General features: G+C 43.0%; 2 protein-coding genes across 3 annotated transcripts in view; one reads left to right on the top strand and one right to left on the bottom strand.

The window, feature by feature from the left end:
* The window catches only part of LOC132592858 (uncharacterized), a 56,037-nt gene that overhangs the window by 10,676 nt on the left and 33,353 nt on the right, over nt 1-12,008 (bottom strand). The gene's annotated exons all lie outside the window — the stretch shown is intronic.
* The window catches only part of BZW2 (basic leucine zipper and W2 domains 2), a 58,949-nt gene that overhangs the window by 29,615 nt on the left and 17,326 nt on the right, over nt 1-12,008 (top strand). For both annotated transcript variants that reach the window (XM_088654151.1, XM_035128864.3), the window contains exons 2-6: nt 1,777-1,841; nt 2,665-2,841; nt 4,061-4,164; nt 4,615-4,680; nt 9,365-9,500. In XM_088654151.1, the coding sequence (XP_088510277.1) occupies nt 1,784-1,841; nt 2,665-2,841; nt 4,061-4,164; nt 4,615-4,680; nt 9,365-9,500 (541 nt within the window). In that variant the 5' untranslated portion in view covers nt 1,777-1,783. The remainder of the gene's footprint in view (nt 1-1,776; nt 1,842-2,664; nt 2,842-4,060; nt 4,165-4,614; nt 4,681-9,364; nt 9,501-12,008) is intronic.

Genomic DNA, 12,008 nt, shown 5'->3' with positions numbered 1-12,008 from the left:
TCTCCTCTCGGTTTTTGCTTAGATTTGGCACTCGCCCCTCCCCCGTTACCTCAGTGTTTTTAAAGGGCTTATTTGTGCATTGGAGGCTGGGTTATTGGGGGGGGAGAGAGCTGCTTCTGTTCCACCCATATCACCTCAGAAAGAAAAACGTGCATTAATAGAAGCAGTTATGGTGACCAGAGGTCTGCGCAACAGTTAGAAGGCCCTGAGCCCTGTGGAAAAAGGCTAGCAGACTTCATTAGCCTTGTTGCCTCAGTCTGAAAAAGACTTCCCTTGGTCCCAGTGGGGAAGGGAGATCCACCTTGCATATTTTTAGATCTCTGTTGCTGCAGAGTCGGGTGTCTGTTGTGTTTATTCAGTGGCTGCTCTTGGTGCCAGCTTCTTGTGTTTATTTTGAGAGGCGCCGACCATCGTTAATGCAGTATTATTTATTTATTTATTTCATAGACTCGCGGAGTTGGACAGGGCCAGGAGGACCACCTAGTTCAACCCCTGCACTCTTTTTCCCAAATGTGAGGCTCAGACTCACAGCCCTGGGATTAAGAGTCTCATGCTCCACCAGCTGAGCTATCTATTAGCCTGTTTTGTCAGGTTTGAACTCCTTCAGGTCTGCTGTGTCAATAACGTGCTGTTTCCAAGAAAGAGAGGAGATGGTTTCAGAGGGCAGGCAAATAAAAACTTGACCCTTGCTCAAATGGGTGTGATTCAGTGTGTTGTTGGTTTTGATGCAGCCGTTTCACCTTGTGTGGAACTGCTCTTGCTGTTTGCTAACCCCCCAAACCATTAACACCCTAAAAAATATAGCAGCCAGGGAGTTTATCCTAAGAATCAGATTGAAGCAGGAGAGAGTCAGAGGGACTCTGACACTTTGCTAATGTGTTCTGGTCTGTTTATTCCCCACACTAAGTTTTCTTCTGGACAACTCTTGCTGAATTGAGGGCTTAAACATGCCTGGGAAGTCTAATCTCTGTCTTGGGACTCTTTCTTCTGAGACCCTATCTGCAGTATACATTTAAAGCAGTATCATTCCAGTATCATAAATGGTCATGGCCTCCTCTGAAGCATCCTGGGAGCTAGTGGCTTGCTCTGGAAAATTCACCTTGGAAAAATGGTGATGTTGGAACATAGAAGTGGATTCCTGGTAGCAGAGGTCAGGATTGAGAAGGGGCTGTTCTGATCTTCAGGAAACACTAGGAATGTGATAGATTCAATAACCGGGATGAGTAAATAAGAGGCGAAATCTTTTGGAAGATAAGGAGAAGTTGTTTCGGTGCAAGGTAAGGATGTAAGAGTCACAAGAGAAGGAGGAAGTTAAGAGGTCACCAGGGAGTTGATTGAGAGAGTGGGAAACTGGAGCTAACTGGGATTTGGGGTGGTACAGCAGAAAAGATTAGGCTACATTGAATGGAATGTATGGAGTTTATATGGCTACCCGCAAAAATTAATAGCATCAAGTGGTAATTGCTTGGCATGCAAGTTGCATCAAGTGTGGCTTTTATGGGTTCCCAAATCAGGACCTATCAATGTCACCAGTAATTTGTCCTTCACTTGTCTCTGGGGTGGGGAACTTGCAGCCCTTCGGGTGTTGCTGGACTACAACTCCAATCATCCCTGACCATGGCCATTCTGGCTGGGACTGATGGGAGTGAGAGTTCGACAATATCTTGGGGTTCCTATCCTATATAGTTCATATTTTGCTAAGGTTTTGATATCCTTTTGATCTGAAATATCTCCATGAAAACTGTACATCTGTAACATTCTACACTTGTATTCCAGAAATTTTATGAATAAGCATCAGAAGCCGGTGCTAACAGGCCAACGGTTCAAAACTAGGAAGAGGGGTAGGTTTGATCATTTTGTTTTGTGAACGTTATATGCAGTTTATTGAAGACTTTTCACAGTGCTGCCTGCTGTGTTTTGTTTCCTCTGCTTATCAAATCAGAATTTAACATTAAAGAGTAGAGGGACTGAATCAGTTGACTTGTTGGTATACATTGAGCTCCCTGTGAACAAAAGTGTAATAATTATTCACCGTACTAGAAGACTTTTCTCTAGCACAGGCTTTCCTCAAACTCGGCCTTCCAGATGTTTTTGGCCTACAACTCCCATGATCCCCAGCTAGCAGGACCAGTGGTCAGGGATGATGGGAATTGTAGTTTCAAAACATTTGGAAGGCTGAATTTGAGGAAGCCTGCTCTAGCAGTATTCATGTCACCTATATTGTCTTAATAGAAACCTTGTTCTTTAAGAACTCAACATCAAACCATGACTAATAACCCTGGTTTGTTTTAATAAAGCAGCTTTAATGCTAGCCACAGTTCCAGATTTGGAGATAACAGCAAGCCATGGTTAGTTGAAAATGGAAGTCATTGTGCCCCATTGCTGAACTTCCTCTTGAGAGGATGACCTTAAATGCAATTAAGAAAAGGTGATTGGGAAGAAGAAAAATCAACAAGAAAGAAAATATTTCACGTGCAGCTTTATATTGTATAATTTCTGTAACCTAGTGAGTAGCATGTTACGATGCATGTGCAAAGTGGGAAGAGAACAATTTAGCAAAGGTTGTTTGAGCCACCTGTAGAACAGAATGCTTGAATATGACTGAGAAATGGAGACTGGTATTCAGCTTCCACAAAAGGATTTGACGCTGGCTCTCTGTTTTAGATGAAAAAGAGAAATTTGAACCGACCGTCTTCCGGGATACAATTGTCCAAGGTCTCAATGAAGCTGGTGATGACCTGGAAGCTGTAGCCAAGTTTCTGGATACTACAGGCTCAAGGCTAGATTATCGCCGCTATGCTGACACTCTGTTTGACATCTTGATAGCTGGCAGCATGCTAGGTATGTATGTTACACTGAAAACTTTCAACACTTTCAAAGCTGATCCTGGAAATATGCCCTCTTGGTTTTTATCTGTCTGGCAGCTAATGTTCAACAACTGTGGCTCTCCCCTTGGTCTGGATCCTCCTCTTCCTTGTTTTCAGTTTTCTGTGTTTTGTTTTTATGTTTCTCTTACCTTTTTGGTACAATTTGGCAAACTTTGTGGGCTGTGCCCAACTAAGTTCAACTCAAGTAGACCCACTTAAATTAATGGACCAAAGTTAACCATGTGCATTAATTTCAAAGGGTGGTCTTCAACTTAGTTTTATTCAGAGAACACCCATTGAAATTAATGAACATGGCTACATGGAGTCCATTCAATTCAATGGGTCTACTCTGAGTATAACTAGCATTGGATGCAACCCTAAAAATGGTTGAAATAGTGTTAAAGTTAGATGTAGAGCGTATCTAGAATAGCAATGCTGTGCTCTTTTACCTGAAAAAAAATGGCAACAGGGTGGACCCTAATGACTAGAGAAAGTTGGTCAATATATGGGATTGTAAAGTCTACACTGGACTCCTCCAGAGGACCTGTTTATTGAGCATTCATCCTGATTTGCTTGCAGAAAACTTACGTGCATTGAAGCATAGCACAAAGCAGAACTGACTTCCCCTCACATCTGTCAATAGAAAGGGAGGTCAATCCTGCAGGGTTCAGGTGATCAAGAGAGCTCACTGCAGGGAACTCCCTAGCACACCCAAACCCAAACCACTGCTAAAATGATCCTTTCCCCCCTTTGCTTTAACAGGGGGAATATTTTCAAACTGAGCAGGCTTTAAGTTTGGCCCCTTCAGTTTGGCTGCACTTTGAAGTCCCAAAGTTAGGACTCCTGACTTTGACATCATTTGTGCTTTCAGGCGCCGGACAGGTGGGTGGCTCAGCTCGCCAGTCAAATTTGGCTTCTGAGAGCCAAAAAGGTTCCCCATCTGTATTGTTGTACAGTGTCATTGTCAATAGGTGGGGCAGAGAGCATCAGACAGCAGGATTGACACCTCACGGTATGTGATGTTCAAGCCATTCCCATCGCCGGAGGTTTGAGAATTTTTTATGCTGACTCTTATTTCACTTTTTAGGTGCCTCCATGACAAATGTGTGCAGCATGTACATTATGAAGAATGAAAGCTGGCTCTTTATTTCTAACTTCCAAGATATAAGTTTACATTGCTTCTGTCTCTTCAGCTCCTGGAGGGACAAGAATCGATGACAATGACAAGACCAAGATGACCAATCACTGTGTGTTTTCCGCAGACGAAGACCATGATGCCCTCCGACATTATGCTCAGGTTCGACCAACTGGATTTGATGATGAAGCTTTCATGTTGACTTTGTACTATAATATACCAGCTGTTTCTATTGTTCCCTACCAGACCCAGAATATAAAATGGCTGCAGCGTTTGTTACTTCTGGCAGTATTTGGCACTGATGCATTTTGCCAAAATTGAACATCTCTACAGATTATGGCTTTTATTGGAGTAGCAAATTGCTTGAGGCAGTAGGATTGCATAATTATGAAAGTATTTACCTAAAAGCATTTTGTTGTTCTGGAGTAAAGTTATGTGTGATTGGGAAATATCCTGTACCATACTTGCAACAACACATTCTTGTCTTGCTAAATATGGGAAGTATATTTTTATATGTTGTTTCCGTTTTATCACAGATTAATTATGAACACTTTAGGAACAGTTAGGTTCTACTTCTCATGTTAAAGATGGCTGCTTATCTTTATATTTTAGGTCTTCAACAAACTCATCAGGAGATATAAATATTTGGAAAAGGCATTTGAAGATGAAATTAAAAAGGTAATATTGCCAACTTGGAGCGGTGGTGGTTAAAGTCTTCCTGTATTATGTTCAGTCAGTAGCTGTTTTTTTTTTTTAAGCACTAGATGCTAAGGTGTCAGGTGGTGACTTCATATTTAATGGTAGAGTTTGTATTTACACACTTTTTCTAGGTAAGACAAGATGGAAAGCCTGTGTGTGTTTTGGGGTTGTGCATGTGTTGAGGAAATCTCTAAGCAGCAGTCATGCAGAATTACGTGGTGCGGGCCCTTGAACTTGTACATGATAGGATGAAAATTGTATATTTAAGGTATTTTTCTCTTTAAGTTATGCAGCTCTCCTTTCCTAACCTTAACTTTACTGTTAATATTGTGATGAGTAATACTGACTCATGCACTCTCAGGCACAGAAAGCACTTTATGCTCCTTCAAGCAGCTGTCTTTCCTTTCCACCTCCATCCGCTGGGGACTCTTGATTGTTAATGGTGTTTTAGCACGGTTGTGACAAACTGTGCTCTGTTTATTTTAACAGATCAGGCTGGGAGCTTATTTGAGGCTTTGTGTACTGCAGTAATAAGTAAGGTTCTGCATTAAAGGGTGTGCACATACGGTGCCCATTGCATACCACACCTAGGACTCATCTACACTCGTGGTTTTTAATCATACAGCCACATGACATTCTTTTAAATGTGACACCAGAGGGTGCTGCAGAGCTCTCCCCGTCAAATAAGTGGGTGAACCATGTAGAAAAGGAAGCGAAGGAGAAACCAGGTGCCATTACATTTCAGATGATATCAAAAATATCATTCTAAGAACGTTTAAAGAGTATGTATAGATCCAGCCTTAGGCAACCAAGATCATGCCATGATGTGATCCACAGAAGGAAAGGGAAATATGGTCTATCCCAATAACACGTACGTGTGTTCAGTTTGACCAACATTAAGCAAATGGTCTGGATCACAGTGGTCCTTTTGATCATGTGTTTTAGGTCTTGCTCCTCCTGTTACTTCATTGTAGCTCACTCCGTGGTATGAGTTCCGCATCTCTCCCTTTACGTTCAGTAAAGTAGGTTATTGCCTCTGGAAGCTCACAACATAATAAATTAGTTAAGCTATGCTCTGGAAGGTGTACATGTAAAGCTTTTAGCGGGTGTTGGGCTTCTTTCAGTTTGTTTCAAAGGGCTGTAGCTTGCTAGGGGAGCAAATCCTTTGTGTGCAAAAGGTTCAATCACTGGCATTTCCATCTTCTTTCTGAAACCCCGGAGAGCCACTGCCAGTCACTGTAGGCAGTGTGTAGAGTTCATTGACTGTTCCATCAGTGCAAGGATTTCTTCTTACTCAGAGGAACTGTATCCCCCTTTCCTCCATGCACCCACTAAATCTATTCTAGGCAAAGAAATTATAATAACATGGGAAGTTATGTTGGTCCATCTTTTCTGGTATTGTCTACAGTGACCAGCTCTCCAGGATTTGAAGCAGGAGATACTCTCAGCTCTACCTGGAGATGTTGGGGGTTGAACCTTAGACCTTTTACATGGAAAACACATGCCCTGCCCCTGAGCTACAGCTGCAGCCTCTCTCCAAAAGACAAATGAGCTTCCACTCAGGCATTCTAGTTCATTCTTCTTTCATGGAACTTAAGGTGGTGTACATGTGGTTCCAGGGCTGCATCCCATCTAGGCACTGACTCTCCTCCTTCTTTGGCGATCCCTCATAACTGAGTAAGATTATCTTCCATAAACACCGTTTAAACAGTGAGTCCGTAAGTGACTGTGGAGACCAATTCTGGATCCACACGTCTTTCCACAGTGGAGACATCAGTTTCTGGGCAGGAGTTGACCACGGTGAGAGTTTGCCAAACATGCCTTCCTCTTATCTCCTTATTGCCCCGAGTTCATGCTTCTTCAAAGTCCACAACACATTTGGTAAAGGCTGTTCTCCAATTGGAGCATTTGCAGGCCAGTGTTTCCCAATTGTTGGTGTTTATACTACATTTTTTTAAAGATTTGCCTTGAGAGAGTCTTTAAGCCTCTTTTGTTGACCACCGACATTACGCTTTCCATTCTTAGTATAGAGTAGTTGCTTTGGAAGATGATCATCAGGCATCCGCACAACATGACCGGTCCAACGAAGCTGATGTTGAAGAAGCATTGTTTTGACAATGAAATTGGTGATCTTTGCTTCCTCTAGTACACTGACATTAGTTGGCCTGTCTTCCCAAGTGATGTGTAACATGTTTCGGAGACACCGTTGATGACTAGACCCAGACATGCTTTAGCTCTAGCAAGGTGGCAGCCTCATTAACCTTCAGATCATACCCTGTGAGATCCTAGCACTAGAAAGAGTGCTTTGATTAATCAGCTACTCAATACTCCTGCTGCAAAAAAGGAGGAGTTTACGTGCCACACTGGGGCACATCAGGCATGCTGGTTTCCCCTAAAACCATACTCCCTTCATGTAGTACATGTAGTTATACCAGTGATTTTCTACCGGCTCACAAACTGGAGTCCTGTGGGTGGCAGGTCAGTGTTATTCTGAAACTCTCCAGTGTTCTCTGACCTTCCCTACAGAGCTGGAAGCCAAAAGTGTAACAGTGATAGGCAGGGGAGAGTTCTGAATGCAATCAGTGCCTCAAGTTGCTGGCGGTAATAGCAACTTGAAGCTGAACATTGATGGTTTCAAAGTGGGTTAATTAGAATTGGAAATTTTCCCCATAAGCTAATTCAGGCAATGCTTAACAGTTGAATAAAGGACAAATAACACCTTTTGAACAAAGGAAAATGATATCCCATGGTCTGAAGACAGAAACACAGGCCTTGTTTCTGCCGTGCTGCTCATCTTTGTGGCAAGCAGAATGGCATGCTACCTCGCCTCTTTGTCAAATGTGTGTGTGTGTGTGTGTGTGTGTGTGTGTATTTTCCCAGCTTCTGCATTATTTTTATTTATTTTTTGCAACCCCTAAGCAATTATGGAAAGGCACATTAAACAGTTTGATAAATCTGCCACATGCACTTTGCAATCCCGTTCCAAATCATTTTCGTTCATTGTGTTGGTTCCCTTTGAGCCCCTTGGGTTCTGACCAAGTATGGGAAGCACTGGAGGGTGAGGTTTCAGAAAGAGAGGAAGGGGGAAGAAAGAGACTGTGCAACAGAGCCCTCTTGATGAAACAGCCCATCCCCAGATGTGCCTGGATCCACTGATGAGGCAGGAGACCCATGGCCATCATCATTGGCCACACTGGCTGGTGCTGATGAAAGTTGAAATTCAACAACATCTGGAGGGTTGCAGGTTCCCCATTCCTGATCTATAAGAAGATTGTATGCTAGAGGGGGGAAAGCACCTTCATATTTACTGGGAACCTTTTAAAAGTTACCCGCAGCTCATTCCGTATGGAGAAGGGGTTTCTCGCTCTGGGTGCTTTCCATACACTCAGAGATGCTAATATTTGGTTCATCCCTGAGGGGTTCCAGGCCCTTTTCTTCTTCCCTTTGTCCTTCTCACAGCATTCCCTTTCCTAGGCTAAATGGCGCCCATCAGTACTATGTATTTCAAGCCCTTATTCACAGAGAAGCAGAAACTTGTTTTTTTCCCTTGTCCACAATCATCTTATTTTCAAACCTATTTTGTTCAAGGACTAAGCTGACACTCGAGATGTTTGCTTTCAATTTTTCTTTTTAAACTGAACATTCAGGTTTCCAGGCAATTGGCAAAAAGAAAAAGAAAAGCAGCTCATTAGTGATTTTCCTTTCAGCCCAAGCTATTCAGGGCTAGATTTTGTTTGTTTGTTTCTGGTATCTCTTACGAGCTATTCACCCTCGGGTCCCAGAGTAGGTTACGTAAACTAAAAGTGTAATCACAGAATCATGAATGTCAATGAACAAAACCATAAAACAGCAGCTGTAAAGCATAAAGCTGTGAACTGCCCTGAGACCTCCGGGTATAGGGCGGTATATAAATAATAATAATAATAATAATAATAATACCACAAATTACAACTAACACCATTTAAAGGGAGCAGAACTTACAAATTCAAACTTGCAGACCCTCAAGGTGTCTTTCTATTTTCCAGGGACATCCCTGATTTAGAGAAGCCATCCTGGTTTCTGATTTGATCCCGGAATGTCCCTCTTTTCCTTAGAATGTCCTTATTTTCATCTGTGAAATGTTGGAGGGTATGGAGTTATCTGACCCCCGACGAGTCTGAAGGTAATCCTGTATAGGGAAGTCTTTTATTAAAAAAAGTTTAATGATTTATTATGTTTTTATATATGCTGGAAGCTGCTCAGAGTGGCTGGGGCAACACAGTAAGATGTGTGGGGTATACATAGTAAAATTATCATTATGGAATGGAACGTCCCATGCCTTCCAACATTTCTCCAATGAAAAATCAACCCTTCATGGAAGCCCTAATTCCTAGCTATGCAGAGGCTTCTTGTGCATACTTGAGAGAAAGGCACATACCGATAGCAAAAGGGTTGTTTCTTTTTTACTGACATCAATCATAAGTCTGTTTTTAGGCCCCTGGCTCTGACCCAGTGGTAAGCATTTCAGAACCTTAGGCAAAGTTTTGATAAATTATATTTATAGGATTGCCAGTCACATCAATAGATATGTGCAGAAAAAGGCACTCCATGCTGGTGTGTGTTGAAGCGGGATGGCATAATAGTTTCATTGCTTCAAAAACTCCATCTCTTTCTTGTTTTACAGCTCCTGTTGTTCCTTAAAGCCTTTTCTGAAACAGAGCAGACAAAGCTGGCAATGCTCACTGGAATCTTGCTAGCCAACGGGACACTTCCTGCGACCATTTTAACAAGCCTTTTCACTGACAACATTGTCAAAGAAGGTAATTTTCTTTTTTCCTGACCTTCTCTTGGATTAGGTTGGATTTATGGTTTTCCAACACCTGAGGCCATAGAATGCTCTCCCTTGAAAAGCTCTTCCTCCGTGGCCTAATTTTTCGAAATGCCTTGAGATATGAGCGGCTTATTCTGTCATGCATTTAGAAATTAAGATGGTTTTGATATTCAATGTGCAGTGGTACCTCGGTTTAAAAACAGCCCTGTTTACGAACTATTCGGTTTACGAACTCTGCAAAACCAGAAGTAGTGTCCCGGTTTCAGAACTTTACCTCGGTCTAAGAACGGAATCCGAATGGTGGAAGGACACCGGTGGTGGGAGGCCTCATTAGGGAAAGCGTGCCTTGGTTTAAGAACGGACTTCTGGAACGGATTAAGTTCATAAACTAAGGTACCACTGTACTAATTTTTTTGTGTTCAGTAATTATTGCCTTCGTGCGATATTTTTTTTTGGGGGGGGGGTATCCAAATTCTCACCTTGTTCACAACAAACAGATGGCATTTTTTGCACCTTTTGTACATGCAAAAAGAGATGTCTCATCAGCATAGCTGCCAAGTCTCCCGTATTCCCCGGGAAACCCCCGTTTTTCCAGCTGTCCCCAGCCGAAAAAACGGATCCCCCCCGGTTTATTCTGGCGCGGCGGCCATTTTGGAACTGGGCGGAGCATGCTCAGAAGCGACTTTTGATGCTGCTCTGCCCAGTTCCAAAATGGCTGCAGCGCGACTTCTGGTGTGACGGCCATTTTGGAACTGGGCACAGCAGCATCAATAGTCACTTCTGAGCATGCTCCGCCAGTTCCAAAATGGCGGCAGCGCTATTTTCGGTCCGGTCCCTTATTTTTCAGGGAGGAACTTGGCACGTATGCTCATCAGTAGAGGAAAAGTAAGGAAATGGATATTTCAAAGGAGCAGCCTTTAATGCCTTAGCGGCCTAAGGCCCAAACTATAATACAGTATCTGCGTATTTTAATAGCATGCTTAGAATTGGCTACATTACCACCTTTCTTATTAAAAAACAGAGGTGGTTGGGGACACGGGAAACGTAGATCAGGGCTACAGTGGGGGGAGAGGGTTTAACCTTTCCCTGCTTGCTGATTGTCCAAGAAAAATTCATGCTTCTCCCTGAAGATTTTTAGGGGCAAATAGCATCTTTTAAAGGGTGTTTTTGAGCAGAAAAACAGCACTGATGCAGGGTGGAATTCCATTGCCCATGTGCCAAAGTGCCCCTCTGATATGTTATGGGAGGGAGTTTGAAAGGGTAGCTGCAGCCATGCTAATGACTCAGACCTCCTGATGAGATATTATCTGCAGATGGCCATGATCCTGCAGTGATCAGTTGGATATTGCTAGAAAGCTCTGATCTTCGGCCTGTCCTTTTCTCAGTGGAGCCACAACTGAGCTACTCAAATAACCTGCTGGCATACTGATTTGTCCCCACTCGCTTTGAAGACAGGATTGATCTGAATCGAAGCGTCCTGATGCACAAATTAGAAACCTAGCATGACTGTTTGGACACAAGTTTCTGCTCAGTGTGTTTATGATTTCAAAGCTGACGGTAGACTAAAAATCACTTGGCACTGTGGGTTAAACCACAGAGCCTGGGGCTTGCTGATCAGAAGGTCAGCGGTTCGAATCCCTGCGACGGGGTGAGCTCCCGTTGCTCAGTCCCAGCTCCTGCCAACCTAGCAGTTTGAAAGCACGTCAAAGTGCAAGTAGATATATAGGTACTGCTCTAAGCGGGAAGGTAATGGCGTTTCTGTGTGCTGCTCTGGTTCTCCAGAAGTGGCTTTGTCATGCTGCCCACATGACCTGGAAGCTATACGCTGGCTCCCTCAGCTAATAATGCGAGATGAGCACCGCAACCCAGAGTCGGTCACGACTGGACCTAATGGTCAGGGGTCCCTTTACCTTTACCTATCTTCCACTGACTGCTGTGAGCTGTTTATACCTCCTTCCTGCTCCCCAGTGTTTGGGGGTGAATGCATTCATTTCATTGTGGATGTGGGAGGGAATTGGGCTACAACTAAAAATTTCTGGAATCATTAGTCTTGCACCCCGTTCCTAAGCAGGTTGACTTGGAAATTGATTTCTGCATGTGCGCATAGGACCTTAGACTTAATACTGTCTGCAGGTATGATTGCAGTGTGAGGTATTCAGCTAAATGAAAAACCACTTCCAGTTTAAAGAACCAAAATTAAGCATTGCAATCTCAGTATAGCTTTTTGTTGTGCTTCATGCCACTTTTGTATATAGAAAAGATTCAAAGTACGGCATAATAGCGAAGTTCATTTTAGTCATTCTCAACAGATGATATCCATGGTAACTCAACTGCTTGTAGCGACATTTGCCCAAATAAGACAAGCCGTTCTTTCCTTTTCCCTGTTGTGTTCTGGAATAAGAGACATTTGGCCACCCAAATATTTAGGGTTGCCTCCAGATTGTCGGTATTCTGTGGGAGAGATTCAAGCGAAGACCAGAAATGTAGGTATGCGCAA

Source organism: Zootoca vivipara, chromosome 11 (assembly GCF_965207765.1).
Source record: "Zootoca vivipara chromosome 11, rZooViv2.hap1.1, whole genome shotgun sequence".
NCBI lineage: Eukaryota > Metazoa > Chordata > Lepidosauria > Squamata > Lacertidae > Zootoca > Zootoca vivipara.
This window is presented reverse-complemented; position numbering and strand designations above follow the sequence as displayed.